The 26712-nt window shown below is 36.3% G+C and overlaps 1 protein-coding gene across 4 annotated transcripts in view; it reads right to left on the bottom strand.

Moving 5' to 3' along the window:
* Window positions 1-26712, bottom strand: part of CTDP1 (CTD phosphatase subunit 1) — a 109985-nt gene that overhangs the window by 65124 nt on the left and 18149 nt on the right. For 3 of the 4 annotated variants that reach the window (XR_013921733.1, XM_080338692.1, XM_080338691.1), the window contains exons 6-11: window positions 24890-24980; window positions 23554-23720; window positions 20833-21918; window positions 11390-11531; window positions 8651-8881; window positions 2447-2612 (exon numbers count right to left, since the gene is read on the bottom strand). Coding sequence is in view for 3 of the 4 variants with exons in the window: in XM_080338692.1 (XP_080194818.1) it covers window positions 2447-2612; window positions 8651-8881; window positions 11390-11531; window positions 20833-21918; window positions 23554-23720; window positions 24890-24980 (1883 nt within the window). In the remaining variant the exon portion in view is untranslated. Of the gene's footprint in view, window positions 1-2446; window positions 2613-7142; window positions 7666-8650; window positions 8882-11389; window positions 11532-20832; window positions 21919-23553; window positions 23721-24889; window positions 24981-26712 lie in introns of those variants that run through there. The other variant, XM_080338693.1, reaches the window with a different exon arrangement.

Genomic DNA, 26712 nt, shown 5'->3' with positions numbered 1-26712 from the left:
GCATTTTTGTGGCAGAAAGAAGAAATTTCACACCTCTCAGTGACATGATTACAGAAAGGTTCTTACCATTTAACATGTTTTAATAAAGAATGAGATGTGGGCAAACATCCTTTTTGTGGAAGTTAAACTAGTTACAGCATCACCAGAGTGGAATGAGCACTAACAGGCAATGCTTATCAAGCCTGTTTTCACTTTATTTGATAATGTTCGTGACAGCAGAATCTCCTGTGTATGCCCCACTAAACTTTTATATTTTATGGACTATGTTACCACATATCCTCCTCCTGTTTCATAAGCGTACTCCTACACAACCCTGTAAAATCCAGTTTCATTACTTACATTTCTTGTACATTAATACATTATCTTTACCAAGATGATGCTAGCAGTCCCAAGGTTAGCCCACAAAGGTTAGTCTCTCCTGCCTGTCTCTACAGTCAGCTCTCAGGAGATTACCTGCTGGCACTCCCATGTCCAGTTCAACCTCTCAAATATGTTCCCTGTGCCCCCTTCTTGATGTCAGTGCTTATGTTTGCTCCTTGATCAAAATGTGTTTGGGAGGTAAAATGCCAGAAACTCCCACCTCCCTTCTCCACCAAAACAAGTGAAGAGTTTCTACTGGTTCAGCTTCCTGAGGATCAGAGGAATGTAAATTTAACAGAGACATGGGTAGGAACAGAGACTAGTGGAAGCAACTATAACCTTTTGGCAGCAACTGTAAGTGCAAATCATGCTCTTGGAACCAAAGCAAAGTCAACTATGAAAAAAAATATTCCATTTGAATTTGGGTTTCATTTGTTCTGAAGTTCATGTAGTCTAGTTTCCACATATAATATGCAGCTTAAGTAGAAGTATAATTTAATAACAAATCATCGCAATTTAAGACGTTTATATTTGTAGAATAGGTAGAAATACTTTCATTTCTTTGGTTTAAATGTAGCAGCATAGGGACCAATCAATCACGAAATGAACAGTGCTAGAAAATTCACATTTTTAACATGGTCCCTATCTTTAAAAACAGAACAATAAATAGTTAATGCAGTAATTCCAGAAAACACGTACACTGTCTTTTGCCTTGGTGCATACATTGCAACAGCAATTCACTAATGTTTTCCAAAAGCCACACCATTAGAAAAATTATAAACCCCACAAAATTATAAAAACAATGCATAATAACAATTTGCTTTAAAAGTACTACTGACAACACAGAAGGGAAAGACAGGTGGATTCAGGGACTGGCATCAGGACAAGAAGAAATACTATTTCTTGTGAAATTTGGGGATTAAATGGGCAAAATACTTTGGAACAAAAAGACAAAAAAAAAAAAAGAAGAAAGTCATCAACTCCAAGGGTTACTGAAATTCAGATTAGATCATCACAGCAGTTGAAAGTTATTGGACCTTTCCATAGAATACTAGCTCAAAGTTCCTCCAGAACCTCTCTGGCAACAGCACATCTCAAATTTATGCTATGCTGTATACATAAACTCTTTCTGTCCTTGGTGAAATATGCAATTTCCTTCTCACATTTATATTTTCTGAAAATAACTTTCAAGGTCTGTTATGGCTAGAACGTCATAATCAACTTATGGCCAGAAGCTGGCAAATTATACGCTCCTGTCCCCAGGTGCTCAAAAATGAACTCAAGTTCCATGGTCACTAGGTTTTCTAGTGACATCACACACAGTTTAATGAACTCATGGGAAACAAAAAAAAAAAAAAAGAAAGAAAAAGAAAAAAAAAAGAAAAAGGTGTGCAATGACAGGTAGTTTTTCCTCTATGTATCATTTCATATTATGTAAGATGGTGGTTCATTTGAAAAAAACACACACAAGTGAAAAATAAGCAGCTGCTATAGGTTCATAATGAATTTCAAATAATGTAGTTTTGTATGAAAAAAGTACAGTTAACTCTAACAGAAAGCTCCCTTCACCTGCAGAACAGCTATGATTTAAGAGCACTGCAATTATTACACATCTACAGATAATGAGGCCACATGGTCCCTCTCGGCTCTCTCACCTTCCCTATAGCCTTTTTTTTTTAAAATCCACAGACCTCTCCTTTTCCCATCCCATGACTGATTTTGTCCAGATTATTTGAAGAGTTACTTTAAAAAAAAAAAAGAAAGCTTTAAGTGACACCTCGCAAAGCTAAACAAACAGCAATTTTTACAACATTTCTTATGACAAAGCTCTATTTAAATGAAGCTCTACCCTAAAGGCCTGCTTACACATAGGAGTTCTGCCATCCCTTAATTCAAGTTTGTTTTGCAGAACATAAATGCATTTTAGGCTGAACTGTACTTCTTAATCTGCTGCGGCTTTTATCTGAAGTTACCATAGTGGCATACGAGGTCAGTTCACATACATGCATAATTTAACAGAAGTTAAACTGTTACGCATAGCTAACATTCATTATGTTAGAAACCTGTCAGAATTAGTTAAGCTCACCTCTTTATCCATACTCTCTAAATCCTCTTTACATAGGGTGTACAGGGGCATTGTCTCAGACATACTTGGCTGGCGTTTCCGCTTAGATGGACCAGGCTGCTCTTCATTTTCACTTGCTGGTAGGTTGTCTTCTTCAAACATCTGCTGCTGATGTGGTTGAACAACTCTGAAAAATTTCAGGGGTCCCACATGAGAAAAATTACTGGATTTACAGCTGGTCTAGAAATAAAGTCCTATAAACAATCTACAGCCGCTGAATATCTACAACTTTGCTTAATAGTATTCTGTGTTCATCAACATAAGATCGTCTTCCAATGACTGCTTTCACCTTCAATCTGATGGCTTAAGTTTCTACTCTACCATTGACAAGGTACCCACTCTCCTGCCTTCCCATTTTTCTTGTAATTGACCACCAAACCTCTCCTGAAGCCAAAAGCTTCAATAGCTGCAGATGTGTTGCCCTTAATACTTCAAGGTTTATGCTCAATTGGAGTTTGCCTGTCACTGGACACATTTATCATTCAGGAGACAAATCTTACATTCTAATATATTTTTCCTGGTCTATGTTACGCTTTTATTCTTGAGTCTCAGAGTGTACCTTTCTCTTTTGCAACCTTACAGACAAGAGGCTTGCAAGTAGAAAGCTCATTTCTGCGGCCTTTGCCTTCAGACATTTCCCAGATGCTAAGACTTGATGAGATACAAAACAAACATTTCTTTTTGGCTACTGTATTTGAGTATGGTAGCATTTTCTCTTAGCTTTTTTTTTATTACCTTTTATTACCTTGTTTGTTACTGTATTTAACCAGAACATGCAGATACAAAAAGGATTGTCAAAGTATTCATAAAATTGGATAAAATAATAACTTAATGGAAATTGCTTTATAGTAATAAAAATACTACATCTAGAACAACAACAGGAGACTTCTGCCTTTCTGGAGTAACTTTTTTCCATGAATATTAATTAATTACTAAAGACTTGTAGAAGTGAAAACATGCTACAGAATATAGTTTAACTACAAATATTGGGCTGTCACACTAACCTCCTGGAACACATTACAGCAGCTCAGCACCACCCAGAATCCTATTCATAGATCTCAGGTCATGAGGTTCATGGGTCACAAATTATTTATGTTAACCATAAGACTGTGTACATGAGGAATGATTACCACAAGCAATAAAAGCGAGTGTATTTGAAATCACAAGCTGTTTCAAGTTGTAACTAACAGGTCAGACACCAGCAAACTGTTTTTGAGGGTGGTGGCAACTGAGAAAGTGTACAGTGTGGTCAGTCTCTGCTGACAACAGTTATAGTGTAGAATGGCCGCTTCTCACCAAGCCTGGATTTTCAAGAAACAGCTTTAGATATGCAGCCCCACCCCTCAAAAAGTCATTACTTACTGCATTATGTAAATCCTCTCATCAACTTGACAGCTTCTAAATAAGGTCATCTAAATATCAAGGGTGTTTATTTTTTTTTTCCTAAAGCAATAGTTCAACCTCAGAATGTATGAAATCTGAAAGCCACAGGGAGCTGTAAACCAAACTCAAAATGAGGGCTTATATTTCCTAAATACACATTTCTCTTCTCTCAGACCCCACAGACCAGTGCAGATGTGAATTCAATTTTTGAGTTGCAGGTGGTGGGGTGAGAGAGAGCCCAGCAATTGCTGCGCTACCTAGGACTGCGCTCTTTGCTGCAGGAGAGCCCCCCGCCAGCTCAGCGCTACTCAGCACCACAGCAGGAATGACCCCTCCCAGTCTGTCAGTTCTGTACAGATTTTTCTCCTCCCTCTACTAAATATTTTCTATTTTGCAAGACCACACAGCTCTCTTTTGCTCTTAATCTGCTTTCAGACAATTTTCCTAAGGAAAAGAGGAAAAAAAATTACACAGCAGTCCACTGTATTTTCCAAAACTATATTACAAAAATATGATTTCCATGCCTTTTTAGTAGGCACTCTAGCCAAGAGAAAGGTGGTGATGCTATTTACATCCTTAGTAAAACAGAGAATGGCAAAACAAGCATCTTAACACAACTATATTAAAAAAAAAAAAAATTACAGTCTTGACCATGCCAAGAATAATATACAAGTTACATGTAGCAGGTAGCCAAACAGATTTTCTTACACTAGAAATAAATCTATTACTTTTTTTTTTTTTAAACAAGACACTATCATACTGATGACAATGAGAAATGAGAAATCCTCCTTTTGCAGAATAAAATGTGAGGTCATTCTTGACCACATAATATGCAAATATTAACTGTAAAATAACTGTATTAATAGCTTCTAATGGCTTCTGTCAGATCTTTTTTCCCCAGTATTTTCCAACTGCTTCTACATTAAAAACACTAGGACTTCTCACCAAAGCATTCCAAAAACCAATATAAAACAAAGACTTCTTGAAGGTTTGTAAGAAACATTTTTATTTTACCAAAGACATATTTCAGGCTTTACATTTTCAACTGCTTGTAATGTTGATTAAATTTAAAGACATACAAATGCAGGAATTTGTATTTCTTTCTAAACAGACGAGATTCATGAGTACTTTTTCAAAAATAACACCATACTCAGCCCTTCACAGGTTGGTTTGCGCTTGCCAGTCTTACATGCACAAGGACGTGAATGTGCACCAGAATGCACTACATGCAGGGCAGGTTGAACATTTGTGGAAGTAACAAGCATATTAATACTTTCATTGACACAGCACCAGGTAAAAAGCTAAAATAGCGTTATCATCATGAAACGTTAAAAATATTTAAATTCCATTAATGATTTCGATTTGGTACTCCGTATACTTGCTATCAGAATAAGACTGATAACATTAGATAGGAAAAATTGTAACAATAAGCATTTAAGACACAATTTTATAAAAGAAATTAATGTATACAAATCTTAAAGAACTGCTTCAGCCACCAGCATCTGCCTGACACACCTTTTCAAACCAAACATTTGGTGCGTCTCAGCATTATTTAAAACCAGAGTGCCACTTTTAACTTCTCAAATGTGAATTATATCCACATTCTAGGCCTTGCCTCATCTATTAATATATTATTAGCACTAGAATTTAGCTTCTAATATTATTTTTCTTTGTTCTCATCCAAGATGCCATTAGCATTTGCATTTTTTCTTGGACAACACTGCATTACACACCTCATGACCCGTTAGGACTTTACAGTTTACTGTCATATTTGTAGAATACTGTTTCCATATGAAAATGCAAATTGTTAAGATACATACGGAGTGTCAAAGCTCTGACATACAGGTTATTTTTGAAGAGGAATCCTTCCTGTTGTCAGCCAGAGAAGAGCTTGTGTCAGCTGTCAACAGCCGCCAAGCAGCACTGCATTCCCTTCCCTTTCTGCCACAAGCTCTTTGCCACCCTTCCCCTCAGGCTCCAACAGCCATGACAAAAAGCAGGTGTTCGGGTCTTCCAGGCTCCAGCACAATGGTAAGATCTATGCTTGTCACACAAAACACTGACAATATTCACTCAACCATCTGTATGTAATTCACTGGTGACAGTTTCACTCCAAGTTGTGTGTAGATATTTAAACTAATCATAGCCTATTTTAAATTATGTTTCATGTTGAATCCCAGAAAGAAACTGAAAATCTTGAACCCGAAATTTAAAAAAAAAGTGAGAACTGAAACAGTTCTTATGAAATGGTACTCAGATAACCTCTAGCAAGGCTGGTTACTAAAAAGGGCTTCTAGTTATCTCCCAAACACAAGGTCTATTCCTACAGTAAGAGACTGAGCACCATTGCTATGCCACATGCAGCTAACATCTCCAAGGGGTTCCTCTCACAGCTGTGCAATTTTGTTGCCCACTGCCTGAAATTAGAGTCAGATGAAGTTTTTAGAAAATATTGAAGATTATTGGAGGCTTTGACAACATCCACCCAAAACAGGAGCAGTTGTGTTAGCAGCTTTATCTAACTCTGGTTAAATTAAATGGCTTAGTTGCAAATACTCTCATCTTTCTGTAGAAGATGAACATATGAGCACATGAAGTTGGTCAGGACAAAACACATTGCCTTCTACCAAGAAACTGCTGCACTAAGGTAATTTTTTCTCTAAAGTCAAGTATCACATCAACTTCTGAACTCAATGTGAAGCTTTTTAAAAAGCTATCATTAATGTGTGCATTAAGATGAAAAGCAGGGCAATGATACAGTACCTTCTGCCTCGGCTCTTGCTCAGTCAAGACATAAAGCTGTTTGTATTCAGCTTTTTTGTTACTTCTTTGCAGCCTGTGTGCTCTGCCTGCACTGTACTCATATCAATTAAAAGTACTTCAGGTGGTATTTGACCACTGCATTGTTTTCCTCTTAGACTTCACCAAGATACTCCTCACCATCCTAACTGAAGATGGCAAAACTGCTCTGAGTAATACAGACGTGCCCCAATTAAGAGGTCAGTTTTTACAGGTCACTAATTTTACCACTAGAATGAAATAAACAGGAAATGATGAAAATACTATTTCCCAGCATATATCTCACACTAATCTCTTTTCTTACAGCTGCTTAGTTACGGGGTGAAGTTGCTGCACTCACAATAATTGGATTCACTTTTTTAGATTAAAGCATTTCAACCTTGAGCATTGATAGTCAAAAACATGTTTAAGTGAAATAAAATAAGGGAGTACAAAGGAGATACAGTCTCATTCCACCCCCAAAACCTGTCTGGGGCTCTGAGAAACTCAACTAAGAGGACAGCTGAAGTACATTTATCTCCTTTTTCATAAGATATTCAATGGAAGAACCACCTCTGCATTAAAGAAAAATAGTCTCAGGTGTGGACATAACTCTTCATTAAGTTGTTGGCAAAGGTAGAACAAACATCAAAATCTATTCTTTTGAAAGCATTGAATGATGCATTAATATCAACATGAACCATCCTATCTTAGAAGTGTCATGACAATTATACACAACATACAACCTTCCCAGCTCTATTTCTAGACAAATTCCTTTCCACAATAACTGATAAACAAAATCAAGAGCTTTTCAGCTCCTCTCTGGATACATGCTGTATCTTGATTATTTAAAGATTTTCCTGTTCATTTAAATGTCACAGTGAAGTAAAATACAGACCTTAAAGACATAGTTAAAAAGGAACTGAAAACAAAATGTCTTCACAAACAAAAGAGACTCAAGAAACTTGTGCTGACAGAAACAAGGAAACTGGAATAAGAAAAATCCTATAAAAAGATGACTGAAAAAAAAACACAGGTTGAAATAATTTAGTAACAGGAAGACAGAGTAGAAACAAGCTACACTGATATAAAAAATTTTACAAGGGATGTACTGCAAAAGTGGCAGGGGAAGGTGAAGAAAGGTAGAAAACTGTGCATTTATAATTGTACTTTGTATTTTTGTAGTAGTTTGGAAAACTTAATTGCTTTATAACAACTGCTATACTCTGATCACATTGTGTGAAGGAAGTTTCATCACATTTTACAAAGCTAAAGGCTTCACCTTTAACTGGATACTTCTCTTCCACTGGAGTCAACAAGCCTTGCTAAACTTATCATTTGCTTTTATCTTTTACGTAGATACTTAGGGATGAATGTTAGATATGTTATGCATCCTTAAGAGACAAATAGTGTCTTTGTAGGTTAACCAAATCCACAAATCTTGACAAAGTCTAGATGCATGCTGCCTCTTACTCCTGCTGCTGCTTTAGTGTCTTGATTTAGTGATAGAAGTCATCTAGCCTTATTTAATAATACTCAGCTATGCCCCTCTTCTACCACTTCTTATATTTCTCAAAACGAAACACAAAGCACATGTCCCACCTGAAGGAATTAAGTGAAGAGGCAAGTGTTATAAATAGAAGTCAAATGCTATCTGATATATTTTGTAGACAAACAATCCATATTCTAAGACTTGTTAAAAAAAATCTGGCTGTCTCACTTCAGAGAGGATTTATTCTAACATTCTTTAGAATGTCAAGCTACACACTGCATTTATTTGTTTTTGGGTTTCTAGCTGCACTTAGGTGAGGCACAACAAGCATCTTAAATTCTATCATCCTGATTTCACTCCAGCTGACTATTCACTGTCATTGATTTCCTTGGCTTTTTAGAAAGCAAACAAAACAGCTAAGGCAAAGATGAAAATGTGATCAAATTGAAAGTTACATTTACTACAGCATCTGTAAACATAGTTGAAGTGATTCTTAGCAATGTTTTAGGTACCTGAAGGATGAGTGTTCTCCATGGACTGGTAAGGTGATGGGAGGACCTGGAGACTGGATGTACATCGATTGGCCAGAGGTCTGAGCACCTTTCCTGATCAGCTTTCCAGTGTTGGGATCATAAAGTCGAACTTCAGGAACAGGCTGAGACTTTGGATGGATTGGCATTGGGTGAAAGAGAGCTGTCTGAAATGTGCTGTGTGTGTCAGGAAACATGGCAGGGCTATTCTCTCTGTTGAATTATGTTAAAAAAAAAAAAAAAAAATTAGAAATTTAAACAAGCTATCTAACCAGAATATAAAAAGTGAGCATTTCTTTTTTTTCTAAAGTAGAAAGTGGGGGTGAGGTGGGGAAAAATGGTTTGGAAGATTCCTCAAGAAACATTTCTTATTCCCCATCCTCATTAAAGTCTCACTGAATTTAAAACAGGAAAATGCAAAGATGATGTCATATCTACATTATTAAAAAAAACAAAACAAAAAAACAACAACCCACAACAAAACTCACACTATTAAGTGTGCCTTAAAAATTTACTTAACATATAACATCACCCAAATTGTTTCCAGGTAGTCACAACTGCATAACTAGAGCAGCATGATAATCTGTATACATACAAAGGCAAAAGCATGCTATTGTATCAGATCTTAGTATTTCCTCTACATCTTGGCTCTGAGATAAAAGAAATACACTGTATTAATCACAACTCATCCAAACTCATTTGTTAAACTACTAAGCTACCTACGATCACCATGCTGCATTATAAAACAGTTTTAGAAGTGTTAGCAGAATCTGTAGGAATCATCATCATGGCATACTATCCAATTATGATGAAGTCTCACCAAAAAAAAAAAAAGCAAACTGAATAACTAAAAAAAATTTTAAATGAAACAGCATGTTATGCACCATCAAACCTATACTATAAAAAAACCAATGAAACCAAAACACAACAGTTAACCTATATTGTAACAAATATTAGAACTGCCACAAAAATGGAGCTTTTACCATATGCTTTCACAGAAGTTTCTGAAATAGCCTTGTAGAATCAATATTTAAGGTCAACAAACTCCAAGTTTATTTATTTTTTGTTGTTCTTAAGCTCATTCTATATGCAAATATTTTCTCAGAGTTCATCCCTCCCCCAATCCATAAGTGCTTTGGACCAACAATCATTGCTTCAATAGCTTCGTTAAGGAGAAAAGTCTTTTCTGAAGAGGCTGCCCATGTTAGGTTAATAAAATTAAATTATTTGCATTAAAATAGATGTCTTACTGGCTGAAGTCTGGGAGTGGGGGGAAGTATGCATTTAAGGTCTATTGTATTTGAAACACGTAAGTGGGAAAAGTTATGATGTTTCAATGAAATGGAAGAGTAAAGATAGATAGATAGAAAATCCAACATTAATCTAGACCTCAAAAAATGATGCTTACAAGTCACTGTCCAGATCTGTACTGAGAACTTGGCAGTGTCAGGCCTCTGGGACAAGTTAAACAACCCATAAAAATATTCCAAAGTTTGACTTCAAAAAATCTGATAGTGCTTCTTAAAAACAAAGTATTCCAGTCAAGCCATTAGTGGGCTACATCTATTTCCTAAGTTCTATGGATCCTGGGTCACTACCTAGTCTCTCATTTGATAAGTGACCTCACTTCCAGATGTTTCTACTTTTAGTATGTTTAGAGTGTGTGAGGATTTCACACATGCAGATTCTGCCCTCAAAAGGCTAGTGCCTTCCAAGCAGAAAGCAAGCCACTAGCCTTCTCAATCACACCAGTATCACTTCAATACAGAAACGCCAATATTTTATGCCCCTTCCTGTTTAAACATGGAAGGGAAGATCCTCTGTAAGCTTGCAAGACACTATTAACATGAGTCTATCCAAACAGATATGTCAAGAAGCAGAAGCTGGCTCTACAGTATTTTGTATGGACACATTCCCGTGTAACCTTATCTAGATGTTCCTGCTCCAGCAGAGGGATTGGACTAGATGATCTTTCGAGGTCCCTTCAAATCCCTAACATTCTGTTATTGTCATGAGTGATTTTATTTTAGTCAAGGCACTTTCCTAAAGGGGAATGTTCTTAACAGCCCTCTGACTTGCTCTGTATTAAAGTTTTTTGCTCTCCCTTCTATTTGTTGTCATCCTAGTGCACTGATTATTTTTAACCCTTTCTCCTCCAACACTTTTTCTTACCACCCTCAAACCTCCTGTTCTCTCACTAATTCCTTTCTGCCAGTTTTTGCTTCTCTCTACATGCCTTCCAACCCCTCTTAGATTTTTCTGCTGTATTTTTCTGTTTCTCCCTTCCTCCTCACTGCCAAGTCTCAGAAAAAAATTCCATACTTTAACAGTTTTTCATGTTGTGGAAATGTGCATGTTTTCTTCATTTGGCAGCATGAATGATCCTGCACCCTCAGTAGCATTCCCTGTGTTAATTTGTGGATGACCTGCAAGGTCAACTGCTCCAGCTGAAGCCTGCTAATGACAACTACTAAAGAAATACTGATACCATAGATTTCTCCCTGCTCTGCTAGTTGCTGAACTGCCTCCTGATCCCTTAATGGTCTTCAGTTTAAGCAGCATTGAAACAGACAAAAATGGAGGATTCTTTCATAAAAACTGTAAGCATTGCCCACCATCCTGCATTTGTCAGAAACTGATTTTGTAGCTGCATTAACAAGTTAGCATATTGCACAAACAACATATTTTCATGGTACCTACTTCCCTTCAGTTTCCACTTACCTGTGTGTTTTGATGTAGTCATCCTTCAAAGGAAAGAGCTGCTCCTCAACCTTGTCCCAGCGCTCTAGGCAGCTCCACAGCCAGTCAGGGTTCACAACATGAAGGTCCTTGCAGTCCTGAGCTTGCCGGACTTTTTCTGTGCCTGTCACAAAGTTAAACATTACAGCATGCCCAGAAACACAGCAGACAGTTTTAAGTACACACTGGTTTAAGTAAAATATTTTGTGATCATTCCTACAGCAAAGAGAAATACCTCTCCTAAATCCAACAAAACAATCACAACTAATAAAAGTGAGATTCTAAAGATTTGATGACCTCGGTCTCACGCTGGATGAAGGTATTTGTAACTTCCTGAAGTGCCTGCACCATGGAAGTAGTCCACTAACATTAATCCATATGGAAAACGTGTACACTTCCACGCTAACTAGATGAAGAATATAAATGCACCTTCGTGTTTCATTTCTATTTGTCAGAGTCTAAGCAGTGGCAGCTCATTAATGTCATTAAAGTCTTATCATACTAATTTTTTTAATGCACAATCCCCTGTACAAACAGTTTGCCACTTTTTAACAGCCACCCACCCCTCCTCTGTTTGCCAGAAGCAGAGGCGCAGCAGACAAATGCATTGTTTCATGCCAAAGGGGAAAAACAAATGTGAAGTTAAATGTGACAGGCTAGCACAAAGTCCATATGAAGCCATCAACAACACAGCGTGAAAGTAATGCGTGATCTCAAATTATACCCTCTGGAGAAGCCATAACAAGAGAAACTCAGTAAGGTTGCTATAAATCTTTGCCAAGACGCATCACAACCAGTAAGAAAAAAAAAAACTAATAGAGTAAAGGTTGAAATTAACCTTGAAGTTTAGTCTGTCCCCAGAAACAGCTGGCTGTCCAAATGATTCAAGAATCAATTTTTTCTATTTGATTTGAAAAAATAATTTTACCAGTCATGGTACTCGTTTCAGCATTTATCAGAGAGATCTATGGAGGAACTGACACTTTGAGACAATACAAAATGATATAATCTGCCAATAAGTCATTGAATATATAAACAATATAGAAAAACCCTAAGGATTCTGACCTATGCTTGACACTTACATGTGGTATTTATTACACTGCACAAATACTGGTGTAGCTGGAACACGATAAAGGAACTTCCATCAATCTGATGGCTTGTCTCAGAGCTGAAAGCCATCACTCTTCCCTTTTGTTATATCCCTATAATTTATAGCATTTCATCTTACCTACACATTAATCAAAATGTTTATCAAACCAAATCATTTGTCAATATTCTGCTTTGGTGCAAAGACATTTAAATACATTTAATATTGTTTAGAAATGTGAAATAAAAGGAGACCATAAAGAACTAAAGGCAGGAGTTCAAACAGCAACCTAGCCCTCTCCTGTAGGTTGAGAACAGAGCTCGCAGAACTGAAGGTGAAAAACACATCATCACTTCAAACACTACCCACTCCTGTTGAAGCCTGACAATTCTACACAAAGACCCTGTTTGTTTTTTTCTTCTGCAGATGCTTATATAAAAACCACAACACTCCAGTTTAGTTTACCTTATTTACAAAAAAAAAAATAAATATCTATTTATCTCTATATATATATCTAAGTAAAGTTTTTAATTTAAAAAAAAGTTTAGGGGAAAAAAAACCAACAAAAATTCTGACAAGGAAGCAAGAACAGTAATTTAATTTTATGGTTTCAACATAGTCCGCTGGAGTTTTCTCTCATGACTGTCATTTAACAACATGACTTTACTTGTTTCAATTAAGATGGAAGTCTTGAAGTACCCATACTTCTCCACATGATTTGAAGATAAGAACAAACAGTTAATAACAAATACCTAAAAGCCTGTGTACAATTTGAACTATAATCTACCGCGGTAGACAGACCAACTGAAATATACTTGAGGATTGACCTAACTAGTTAGACAGTTCAGCTTCTAGACTCCTGCAAATTCAGAAGACTAAAACAGAAAGGGCAGGAGATAATTGTTCCTTACCAAAGTGTTGAAAGCTTCTGTTTCCCTACTTTTCTTCCCCAAAACCCAAGAGAAGACAGGAGTGGGGTGACCTTTTCTTCTAGATAGAAATACATTCCTTCTTAGATTTAGATTAAGAAAAACATGTTCTGTGCACAAATACATAGCTATTCCACAGTTCAGGATTTAAGAGCTGTGCAGTAAATGTAAAACTTTTCTCCATGCTATCATCTTTGCAATAAAGAAGCATTAATTCAAGAATCCAAGACAAACACAAAAATGAGTAAAGATAAAGGCCTTTCCAAACCACAAATTATTTAGAAGTGCCGTATTTTAAATTTTGCCATTAAATAAAAATATAACCATTGTCCAAAGACACAATTAAAACAATTTTAGAACTCCAACTATGTTAATCCCACCACATCTTTGCTGTTCAAGAGGCTTTAACTAGCTAAAAAGCAAAACTCTTAAGATGGGAGGTTAGCAAACCCAGATAATTCATTTCAATACAAGAAATCTGTCTTCCAATTAATCATCAGTTACAAAAGTAACCAGCAACCCAGAGCACTTTCATGTAACAGTTGCTGAAAATGAGCCAATTTACAGTGCCAGAGGGAGCTTTCACTGGAGGTATTATTATTTATATAACCTCAGTAGCAATTTTAGAAATACCTGCAGTTAGAAACAGCTAAGTATAATCCTGTATTGAATTTATACACAGGATACGTTTCAGAGGAAAGCTGCTCTGAAGGAGAATCAAATTAAGATATCTGAGGGAAAATGCATTTAAAAAGTGACAGACTTGGCTTAGAAAATGTTTTCTTTTGAGAATAAAGGAGAAAAGCAATAACAACACAATATGAACAAAGAGGTAAGACAGCTGTTATAAAGACAATGCTGAAATCAGGTTCATAAGCATAGGAGTTTCAGAGAAAAAAAAAAAAAAACAAAAACCAAAACACACCAAAAAACAGCAGGAGCCAAGAAGTGCAATGGAAGTTTAAGTACTTTGGTTGGTATTAGATACCGAACCAAACACCAGGCATGATTAGCAATAACGTTCTGCACATAACTCTGGAGCTGATTGAATACAACATATAGTAGCATGTGATTTCACTAATAAGCATATACAACAGTTAACCAAAGCTGCTGGTGCTGTGGGGTAGACAGACTGTGCTTGTAATACTCTGAGAAAAATCTTATCTGATACTGTAGTACATCCATTCACCGAACTAAACATATTGCTGCTCCTTTTGGACTTCACTGGGAGAACCCGAACAAAACTATAAAACTGCACATTCATCTCACGTGAAGTTATGTGAGAAGGTGGCTTCCTCCACTTATTTTTAAAACTGATGTTCTGCACCAATGATTTGTCAGGTGCTTCATCTTGCTGCCCATTCCACACGCATACATATTTTGCGTTCATGCATACCTGATCATTTCATACCAGATGTATGATAAGGAGCTAAGTGAATTTTTCTCCTAGTCAACAGGATCACAACAGAAGCCTTAAACATGAAAGCCACAATGGCAGTCCTTTGTACAAAACTCTCATGGTTCTGAAATAATAGCCTGAAAGGCATAAGCCACTAACATAAAATTAAAGCTGGTGATGGGAAGACCAGTGTGCAACCAAACTCATATCCAGAGTCTCAAAAGCCTTCCTGTCTCAACTCTGCAACATTGAGGCTTTCTGCTTCATCCCCATTTCTAAAGGACAGCTGCCTATTGCATGCTCCAGCATACTGAAAATGGCATGAGGTAATAAAACTGTGTCATCTTGGGTGGTCTTATGTTTCTAGCTGACATTTTCACAAATCAAGATTTCATGCTTATGATGTCTTGCTTGAAGCAAGATTTGGTGGAACACCAAATTTAACTGGGAAGGAGAAACAGTTCTGCAATACTTAACCTTGCCTTCTCCTCTACTTTTCCCCAGTGTAACTTTCCCTTTTGGAAGTATGTTTATTAAGAAGAAAGAGCAGAAAGGATTTTGATCCATCCAAGCAACAGTACTTCTGATGCAGTTAGGAACATCTGAATCATTGAATTGGGCTAAAAATCACTTGGAGAAAAATTGTTTTTCTGCACTTTTTTTTTTTTCCCCCCATTATTCTCTAATCACCTTTACCTACTTCAAATTCTAGTATAAAATTGTTCCAAAATTAAAAAAGGCACACAAGCCCTTCCATATGAAGCAGCTAAGGTGAAAATTCATCCCATTTATCCTCTGATGGATACAGACTGAAATACATAATATTGGGAAAAGGTTATTTTCAAAACTAGTGAAGGGATTCAAATTCTACTTTTGAGCTTGCAAACAAAGGTTGAAAACACAAAAAAGCCTCCCATTAATCTTAACAATTCATCACTAAAAAAAGTGACCAAAATCAATAATGCAACAATAAACTTCAACAGGTGTTCTCCAGGACATACGGTTTCACTACAGCAGTTTGTCTTATTCAAAGTATGAAGCACACTTGGCACTTAAGCAACATAGATAAATGATACCTAAGCTGTGTGTTTAGTAAAGCTAAGAAAAAAATGTTATACTGCATATTTGGCTAAGTTCACATTACTAAGTAGTGCAGCTCAACAGGGAGATCTGCACAGCAAAAGGGTGCTGGAGGAGTGAAGCCCACCCCATATGCATTTTGAGGTGCTTTGCTTCAGATTAGCTCTGGCTGGTTATCTGGACTGAATGACTGTGAGCACTCAGCCAACTGTGCACTCCAAATCCAACCTCACCCATGAGGAACACAGTGTGTGGGCTCAAGGCTGCACCAGGACAAATCTAAGTACTCAATGAGGAATGGCCACCAGAGTCACTCCCAAAATGCTCTCCCCGTTCCAACAGACCAACATATCCTTATGACAGTTTGTAACCAGGCTGGCAGATGTTGCTTGGAAAACAATGTTAACCTAAGGCAAGTCATATACACACTGGTGTTTTGTCCTACAAGAATTAAGTGTTCACAAAATGGTGATAGATGCGCTGTTCAGAGGATACCTCTGGAGTTCAACACTGCACCGTGCTTTGTCAGCACAAGCAACAGGCTTAACTGGTCAGTCCCAGTTTAGAGCAGTGCTTAACTGGATTTTTTAAAGACATGGCCTTTGAAAATATTCTTCAGAAAAAAAAAAAAAAACAAAACAAACACAACAAAAAAACAAGAAAACAAACAAAACTCCAAAACAAACAAACAAACTGTGGTCACTCCATTGCTATGCCTGGTGAAGACCTCACACCAAGTTCAGGACAGGCTAACACAGTTTTATCACCTGGCAGTTCTCTCTCTCAGTACCTCAGAGCCAGATTCAGGATTTAAGTAGGTAAATTAGAATTAATAAAATGAACCATAGTTCATAGTACAAATTGTATTTTAAGCAACCTGATATTTAATTACATTAAGCAGAACTTAACATGGCTAGGTCACTAAAAGTAAGGAAATTATTCCCATATAACTTTCAAAGTATAAGAAAAGACACAATTAAGTATATTTTGAAAAGAAAAATATAGGGCCTAAGCTGACATATTTCCACTCCTACCAATTAGAATAATTTAAGTGACCTGAACAGCTTTAACTGCTCCACCAGCAAAAACTCAATACAAAAATCAACTACAGTATCTTTTGTTTGTTCAGGAAGGAACATAACATGGTTTATGAAACAGTGTGGTAACTATTTAGCCAAGTGTGCACACAGCTTTAACAACTCATTATCCAGTTCAGTTCACTGTTGCTGAAAGTAAACAGCAGATGTTTCAAAAACTGAAGATTTATGCAGCCCATAGGTAAGCAGAAAGGACTATAGCATTTTCTCAGTCACTCAGATTTATGAAAGCTGCTTAGATGATACAAAGATCCTTGCAGTTTACAGTAATTTTGGTAGAGAGTATTTTCCTCCCTATGTAATAAAAAAATTATCTCAAATCCTTGTTCTTGGACAAAATTCAGAATTCAGAGTATCTGTGTCTGCAGAAAAACAAGCTGATGATCTGCAGAGAAAGAGACAAGGATATACAAAGAATAAAATACATTTAAATTATTTACTGCAATAGGCTTGCAAGGATGCTGCAAATACAATCTAAGTCTCTATTCACTAGCTGTTGATTCCTTACACCAAGCTACGATGTGGTCACTTTGCAGAGGGAAAACCCATCCCTCCAAGACTTAGGGGGTATTCTCTTTCAACATGGACTTCTTCCCTTTTTTTATTTCCTCTGATAATTTTTTTCCTCTGTCTTCAAAACTCAAAAGTTAGCAGTATGTACCCCCATGGCTGCTGCAGCTGACATATATCCCATTTATTGCAGCTCAGCTAATGCAAAATAAAGATATAAGTGAACTTGCTTCTGAGTCTTTAGTCTCCTATTGTTAATGGGATCATCCAGAAACACTGAGCTGACGGTTACATTTTAAAAACCACCTTTTCACAACCACATTAAATAAACAGCAGAAAAACATGTTTCATCTTAGGTCATTGACTTCTGAAAACACTCAAGACAGGACATGCTTTTGTTTTCCCCTTTCACCAGCAATTGGACACCTATCGGTGCTTCAGATGTTTGCCATGGGAGCCAGACATGCAACATCTGTAGGGCTCACAGAGCACAATAGAGACTTGTAGAGATTGCTTTCTAATCACAGGAGAATCACTATGAAAATCACATTGATAGCTGAATTATCACAAATCTAGCTGCAACAGGACAAAATTTTTATCCTTAAAATCTGATTAAACTTCAGAGTTTCCCTCACGAAAGGAGGATGATGCAGCGTAATACTGCCACCTAACAAGACACGAGAAGACAGTCTTGAGTTTAAAAAAAAAAAAAAATTAAAACAAAACCAAAAAACAAACCACCTCCCCCCCCCAGTCCCAACCCCAAACTACAAGGAATTAATGAGAATCTTAAAAAAAAGATTATTGGAAAACAATTTTTTCACTCTGTTGTTACAGAAATAATTAGTAAGCGATGATGAAAGATTACAGCAGCCTTGCTCACTAGGCAGAAAAGGCTGCCAAGTTATCTCTTTTAGAATTTGTGCAATTATTTTCTTACTAAAAGCAGGAGTCAGCTTCTACATAGTGACAATAAAGATTTTTCACCCTGGCAATTCAGGAATAGTAGTATTCTTGTGATTTCTTGTTTTAAAATATACTCAAATATTGACTGCTTATTAAGTATTAAGGGCAACACCAACCCTACATGACTATGAAGGAGAGACGAGGTCTTGACAAAAAGTTTGAAAATATGAACCACCCTGAATTTTATTTATTTTTTCAAAAGAGCACCAAAAAATAATTTAAAATGTGTTAATAAACTTGAATACTGTAAAAATCACATTAATAGAATCAAAATCTAAAGTTAAAATAGTTCTTTTTGTATAAAGATCCACATTAGTATTCACTAAGAATGCAGTGAAGAATTTGCTTATAAAAGTAGAACACAAGGATGTGTATATGTATCTACATAAACATACAACCCCTCTTAAACTGTACATTCCAAAAACAAGCAAAAAGAGCAACCTCAGCTGTTTCTCATTATTACATGCTATGTAGCTTAACATAATGTTATTCAACATTTTTTCCTCTAGAGAAATGTGTATGTTTGGGAGGTTCTCATTTACATTTATCCTATCAATTTTACCACATCATACAATAGCTGCATCCAATGTACAACCACATTCAGAAACCATCTAGTGCAAGTTAGACAAGGAACTTTGAAATTAAGCACCTTAAGATTTGAAATTGGAAAAAAAAATATGAAATTATATTGACAGCTACTACGTCTCCAATGAAGTATGACAAACTTGTCTAATTCTTTGTTGATAAGTGTTGCTATTCCTGCCATTTTAAAAGAGCTGTTCAGCAACTGTAGCAAACCAACAGAATACGAAACGGATGCAACCACCAATTAACACTTCCTATTCACTATTTAATTTATTACACCTTCCCAAATCAGAATCTCAGCTGATTTTGTTGAAACTAATTCCAGTCTCTTCTGGTTTTTAGGGTTTTTTTGCTACTTAAACATTTATCTACATCAGGACAATTAATACAAACTTGCTACTGTACTGCAGGTCCATTGGTACTATTTTTATTCTGATGCTCCTTGACTGGGTCAACGCTGCAGCCCCTTTTTGCTACAGTTTGCCTTAGCAACTTTTTATTAAAAGCTACCTGTGCTTTTTGTCACTGAAACTGTACAACGAGGTAACAAGAAAGTGGGATAAGTTTACACTAGCATATCAAATATACTGCCTTGTTATTTAGGCTAATATAAAAACAATAGCTGATCAGCATATCGCAATATACTGATAAATTGGCTGGGTTTAATCCATAGATTTTTTAACACTACTCATATTTAACAAGGTAGAAATAAATGAACTGCAACATTCTCCTTATAGTCACAAAACGCTCGGTTTTTTAGTCACTGCCTCTTCAACAGGTAGAAATTATACTTGGTCAGCTGTATAAGAAATATCTTGTTCCATTTCTTTAGTGACACACACTTCATGAAAAGTACACACATCCATATTACGGTCAATGAAAACATACTCCATTCTTTATAACACACACTGATGAAACGAAGATGCTTCTGATGTACTGAAAGCTTACACGTGCAACAGTCAAGAAAAAAATAATTCAATAGGTGGGAGATGCGTATTTCTTTATGACATTTAAAGATGTCCTAACAATACCTAGAAGTTTTAGATCATCTAAAAAGTAAAGTTTTCGGTTTGGATCTCATGGTTTTGATTATCAGATATTTAGATTGCATGCAACTTCAAAGGCCAACAATGAGGGAACCAAGGACCAAGATGCACACAAAAAATTTGTACTAGAAGCCAGTGGTGGCCTATTAGCTTCTGTGTGGCAGCTTTGTGAAATACATAAGAATCAAAATTTTGGCTTAAGCTCTCTTACATCACCTGTGACAAACATATACAGGCTATGCACAGAGCAGTGGTGATGTGCCATGAGATTCCAGTCTCTTAAGATAATTCTTTTGAATTCCATACAAAGTGAAACTCAATCACAAGAGCTAGAATCTGAGAAACCTAGAAAGCAAGCTTTGCTATAGTTTTATAGTAAGAACACTATATGCTTTTCTGACACAAATGTTAAAGTTTCTATTTAAAATCTCTAATAGTCAAAGACTCAGTATCACCAAATCTTAACCAAGCAGTGAGACATGACACATTACAGAGGTTATTTAGTGGCTCCTCCCTTTAACAATTAAAGCCACAGTTGATCAAAAAGCAGCTAAAAAAGCCTTTAAAAAAAAGGCTTCTAATTAATTTTAGGAACAATCTTCCTTTTAATTTCAATTCTAATCTCAGTTACATTAAAGCCTGTGAGTTACAGAAAAAACAGCTCAAGGCATGAGTGTACTGTAACAGGAATGAGGCTGATGGAAAACTCGAGTCTCATTTACTTACCTGTCCTTGCTGCAATGAGATGCGTTGCCTTGTCAGGATCATCAGCACTCAGTACTAGATTCTTCACAATTTTAGCTCCAAGTGCTGTGGCATGATAGTGTTCCCGTGTTTTCTCTATGGGGAAGTTTGTTGGATAGAGTCCACTAAATATTATGGTTACGTCTGCCAACACTTTACTTTTCAGTTCTGGCACTATTTTTCTGATGTCTGGAATTTCCTCAATCTCTTTTTTCAGGTATTTATCATACTTCGTATAATAATCAGTGTGAACCCGCACAAGGATCTCTTCGAGGTATATTAAATGGTCATCATCATCTGTATCATCATCTTCCTCTTCTTCCTCCATACTCTGGTCTAAGGACTCACCCATTGTAATTCCAGACTGTTCACTAATCTGAGATTCTGTTTCAGCTTCCTTCTTGTCTGCACATCCATTCCCTGAATCACAAAGGCTTTCCTGTTCACTTTCTTCTTGTGCTTCAAGATCAGTTTTCTCACCAATATTTTCAATAGGTAGAGATTGTGTGTCTCCGGAATGGTTCACCAGACCATCTTTTTTCTCACTCTCATCAGTGCAACTCCCTTTATGCAAGCTTTCATCCTCCAGAGGTTGTTCGGATTTCTTCCAGCTTCTCTTTTCCTCATTCTCACTATCTGATACAGAAGGGGATGACTTTCTGGTATCCAATCCACCATCACTTTCACTGTCACTAGACAGCTCAAAGTCCAAGTCATTTGTTGTCTTGCCTTGGGTTTCCTGCTTCTCTATTACTGTTCTATCAACTTGTTCTGAAAAAATCTGAGATTCTTTTGTACTTGTCAAATCATTACTGGTGTCACTGTCCATTTTCTGATCAGTGCTATCATTTAAGGAGTCCTGGGCATTAACTTTATCACGAGAGTTCATATCCCAGTCAGATGTTTCACTGCTTACAGAAGTACTTCCATTTGCAGTGCAAGTGTCCTTTTCAGCTTTCTTGAGACCATTGCTTTGTTCTTCTACACATGTAACATTCTTTATTTCTTCAGCATCTTTTGCTGATGTCACTGCTGAATCCAGTGCCTCTGGTTTTGTAGAGTGGTTTACTAAGACAGAGAAAAGAAATAAAACACACATTTTCTCAGTGTTCTTTTTTTAAAGCTTAACCAAAATTCAATTTTCTTTTTCCTTTAACATACAGTTTAAACATGCAGTTAGGATTCCCTATATTCAGAAGCAACAACTAGGCTTTTGAAAGCTCTTAAGACACATTAGGTGTCAACAATTACTAGAATGAACCGGCAAACCTAAGAAACCTAGCTCTTGTAAAGAAGCTGTGTAAGCTTTTTTTTTCCCTTCAAATCACATGGGTCTTAAGTAATTATTTGTTAACTATGCAAACATTAAGGGATTTATTTTGGAGCATGAGTTCTACAATTACATCTCACAGCAATGAAACTACTGCAGAGGAAAAGAAATTGGGAAGAATTAACTTCAGAAGGTCCCAATTCAGAACTTCAGTTACAAGAACCTCCTTCAGTAACCTTCAGTTACAAGAACTTCCATGGCTTTAAAATATTTTGTGGTTTTAGTAACCAAAATGTATTTTTGTAGTTGAAAATATATACATGTTTTGGCAACACAAAGATGCTGTTTGAGGTTCATTTGAGACTCTGCCAGAATGCCAGAAAAGGGCAACAGACTGAAAGACAGAAAAACAGTTTTAAGATGTGTCTTCAGAAGTCTGCAGAAGAGAGAGACAACTAAACTCTAGACTTCCAGACATTTGCACAGACATTCATCATGAACACTGGATGAAGTCACCATACTTTGTCTCTTTTGTGTGCATGTCCCTGCCCTGCAAGTACCGATACCAGTCAATCATAGAGGTCCCACATCATAATGGCCCGATTCTGTTTGAATACATTATTGGTATATCCATATTAGACATCTCTAGTTCAACAAGGGAAAAAGAATGATGTCACATATATTAATTTTTTTTTAAAAAAACACCTTGGCTGAACTGGAAAAAAGCCCTGTAATTGTTTCTTAAACATTGTCTTTCAAATGCATTTTGCTCCAAAATTAACACTAACATAGTTATGTATACTTTATAAATCCATTATTTGTGTTACACTGCTCAGCCTACTGAACATAAGGTTCTCATGCCAAATGCCAGAACACCACATTCAGTAGATGCTAAAAATCTCACAGTAACTTAATTAGCATGATTGAGACAGGAAAGTAACCAGAGACCAAAACATTCATTTGCAGCTGTACATTGAGACCAGAGTTTATTAACTATTGCTCCAAAGTGAGGCTGGGAGACTGAAAAAGAGAAAGAAGAGGAAGTTGGTTCCCTGACCACCTACAGAGAAGAACAAAGTTCCTTGTTTTACATGTAGGGGGAATAGATAAACTATCCTCTTCTCTACATGTTCTTGAACGATTTGGTGTATTGTCATATAAGCTCTTCAACCTGAACAAACAAAATGGTATTAACTAGTACTCCACTTTTGCTGTGGTCACCCACCAAAAAGAAAGCTATCAACAAGAACAGTCCAGTTTTATTAAGCTACTTGCATTTGTGCTGCAGAAGCACTCTCTGCCACCTACAACAGTCTAGGATTGCTCATGTGAGCACAACAATGGTACTAGTAAGACCACCACAATGATTTACATCAATCACATTTGAAAAGCGTAAAAAGTTGTAAAAGAGGTTTCATAAACGATACAATTACCTTTCTTCTTCATTTGAATTTCTTTTGATCCAGGAGGTGCATTAATATCTCCTATGCCCTGAAAGTATACATATTTCTTCACAGTTATTAAATTGGGTGCAAACTTCCAAACATCCTCTCTGTCATCAATGATGCAAACCATGGAATCCCCACATGGGAAGAGATCTCTAAGAGAAAAAACAGTTAAAATTAATTCAGTTTTTGAAATTAATACTATCAATTAAAGTAGTTTCTGTTTATTACAAGTGTATCTGCAGGAGATGCTTATGTATGATTATAAAAAAAATAAGCAGCAACATTAAAATTACAGATTCAAAATACAGCATTTGAACTAATTAAAGTTAGTGAAAAAATGAAACATACTTTTTCAATCTCTATCCCAAAGGCTAGAAGCAGCAACCAACAGGCCTTTGCAAGAACAAAACCTCATAACATTTCAGTCTAGTTTACACAGTTCATGTTGAATAACCCAAAACCAACTATTACACAGACAATACACATTCTATATATAACTCGGAAAAATACACAAGAACAGTTTTTAAAGGATAGACTCATTCAATCCAAGACAAAGGAAGCAAAAAGTACTAATACTTATATCACCTAGGAGAAGGATGTAGAGTACTTAAAATACACACATGCATATGAAAACAGAGCAAGAAAAAAAAGCTTCTCGTTTGCTATGGTCAGCTGGGGAGGGGGCAATAATTTCTAATCTGGCTTTATGAAACACTCAAGATATCTGTCTTTCAGAAAAAAATCTTGGCTTTCTACTCTGAAAAAATATGAGAACCTGAATTTAGACTACAACATTAATTCAAGGCTACAGATGATCTAATTTCAAGAAACACTACCAAATGGAAGCTGCTAGATTTATAGCACATTTGAAAGCCAGAATACTAGATATTCGAATATGAATTAACCTCAAACAGAGAATTTTGATTTAATAAAAAACCAAACCAAAACCCCTCCAGAAACCCCTAACAAACAAAAACAGCCCCTAAAATGAAAACAAATAAAAAACCAACACAACACACAAGTCATTACACAATATCACAAGCCATAAAGTGGAAATAAGGTTATTAGAAGAATAAAAAGTACAAGTGAAAGTATAATGCCCTTACTTCATTCTTATTATTCTAGTGTCAGAGAACACAGTAAGTAGATGAAATACTGCAATGCCTAACATCACAGTTTTATAGAGACAGTGTTCATATTCAATAGGCAGATAAGGAAGGACATTAAACATTACAGTACAGAGGGAGCAATTTTTATTATATTTAGCATATTCTGTCTCTATTACCCTGTTTTGTTTAATGCATAAGACTCATATACATACCTAAGATTCCCAGTTTTAGAAAAAGGATCAATACATTCATCCCTTGACAATATCCGATGGGAAAAAAGTTTCTTTTCAGGGTCCAAAAATCCTTTTGAAAGAAGACATTAAAAAGTTAATGTTCAAGATGTTTGTTCTTTGTTTATGTTCTATATAATTCAGCTATTTTAATCTGTGCAACAGCAGTTTAACTAACAGACAATTTTAAGGTAAGAGACATTATGTGGGAGAACGGGTAAGCAGAGTGGATCAAGTATTTGTAACTTGAGCGGGACTCATTTTTAAATCCCATCTAATTTTCTTTCAACATAGCCACAAAACTGAAATAACTAAATTTGTTACAGCCAAAGAAATTAGGCTGAAAGATATACAGCAGGTTATAGATACACATGATTTTTGCAACTTACATTTACCTCTCTACAGGTGGTTCATTTAAAGCTAAATGCTCTCCTTAGCTCATTATGCCTAGGGACTGCAGAGAAGTCTCACAAGAGTCGGCAATGTGCTGCAATACTTAAGCACAATGGGCAAGTTAAGGGACAGTTTCAGCCAGAGCTCTTGCATTTGTAGGTTTTAAGTTGTACCTCTAACAAATAATTTAATACATTTACATATAGTGAATATGTCCTGGGATTCCTAGAAATATTTAGGCCCAGACACATAACTTTTCTGACTGCACTCTTTAAAAACAAAAAAAAATCCAAACCAAAACAGAAGAAGCTGTGCTATCTGATCTTAAAGCAAGATAAAGTGCTATTATTTAGGAAAATGGTGACTTGAGTGTACAAACACACATGCACATCCTTCTGAACCTAGCCTCCAATAATGAAGTTCAACTTCATGAGCAGATCAAAGCCACATAATCACTTCAAAAGAAACTGGCATTTTACACGTTAATCTGAACTTTTTGTTTTACTGAATTTGTGTTCAAGCATCAACTTCTCATTATTCTTATGAATAATATAAGGCAGTCAATACTTATATCTGGAAACAATTTTTTAAAGTTTTACTTTATTTTAAATGGTGGCCATCTTATAGCCAGAACCAGAGTTCAGAATGACTACAGAATCTAAGGTTCAATTTAATTTTCTTTCAAGGAGCTTTGAGATTTGCACAGAAGACACATTCAACTCCTTTTAGAAGTTCAGCTTCCAATAATATGTTAAGTTTGGTCTTCAAAGACAGAGGGTATAAATTAAAAACAAAAAACCAGTCATCACTTCTGAAAAGTTGATCCTGTATGTATTTAATATCAATGTGTAACTGGAATAACTTAAAACCCATAAAAGCAAGAAAATTCCGAGTTAAGGACAGAGGTTCAACCTTAACTCACCCGACTATGCTTAAGAATTGCTGCAAACTCGTAGAATCATCCCCTGTAGTGAGACCCTTGCAGTACCTAGGCATAATGAATTGAGAGAATTAGCTACAAAGATTTATTGCCGTACACACAGAAATTTTGACAAACTACATAAGCTGCCATACAAGTTGCTGTTCTCCCCAACCAAATTCTCATCAACTAATTATGTACACAGGGACCGTCTACACTACACTGGACAAGAGTGCACTGATTAAACAGCAAAACCACAATAAGGCATTCAGTTGTAGTGGTGTCTAGCTAAAACTGTAAGAAAAGGGAAGCTGAACTAAGAAAGCTGAAAACCAGAAACCCTGGCTGTCAGGGATTAGAGATGAGGTAGTGTTCTGGAGCTTTTCAATAATGCTTTGGTAAAGACTTATTAATTTTAATACTTTTTTTCCCCCACTGATAATTTACTAAAAATACACTGAAGATACAGGTCGCCAAAGATGCACTCACAAAG

This window comes from Nesoenas mayeri, assembly GCF_963082525.1.
Source record: "Nesoenas mayeri genome assembly, chromosome: 2".
Taxonomy (NCBI): domain Eukaryota; kingdom Metazoa; phylum Chordata; class Aves; order Columbiformes; family Columbidae; genus Nesoenas; species Nesoenas mayeri.
The sequence above is the reverse complement of the archived record's forward strand: the minus strand, read 5'-3'. Positions and strand labels throughout refer to the sequence as shown.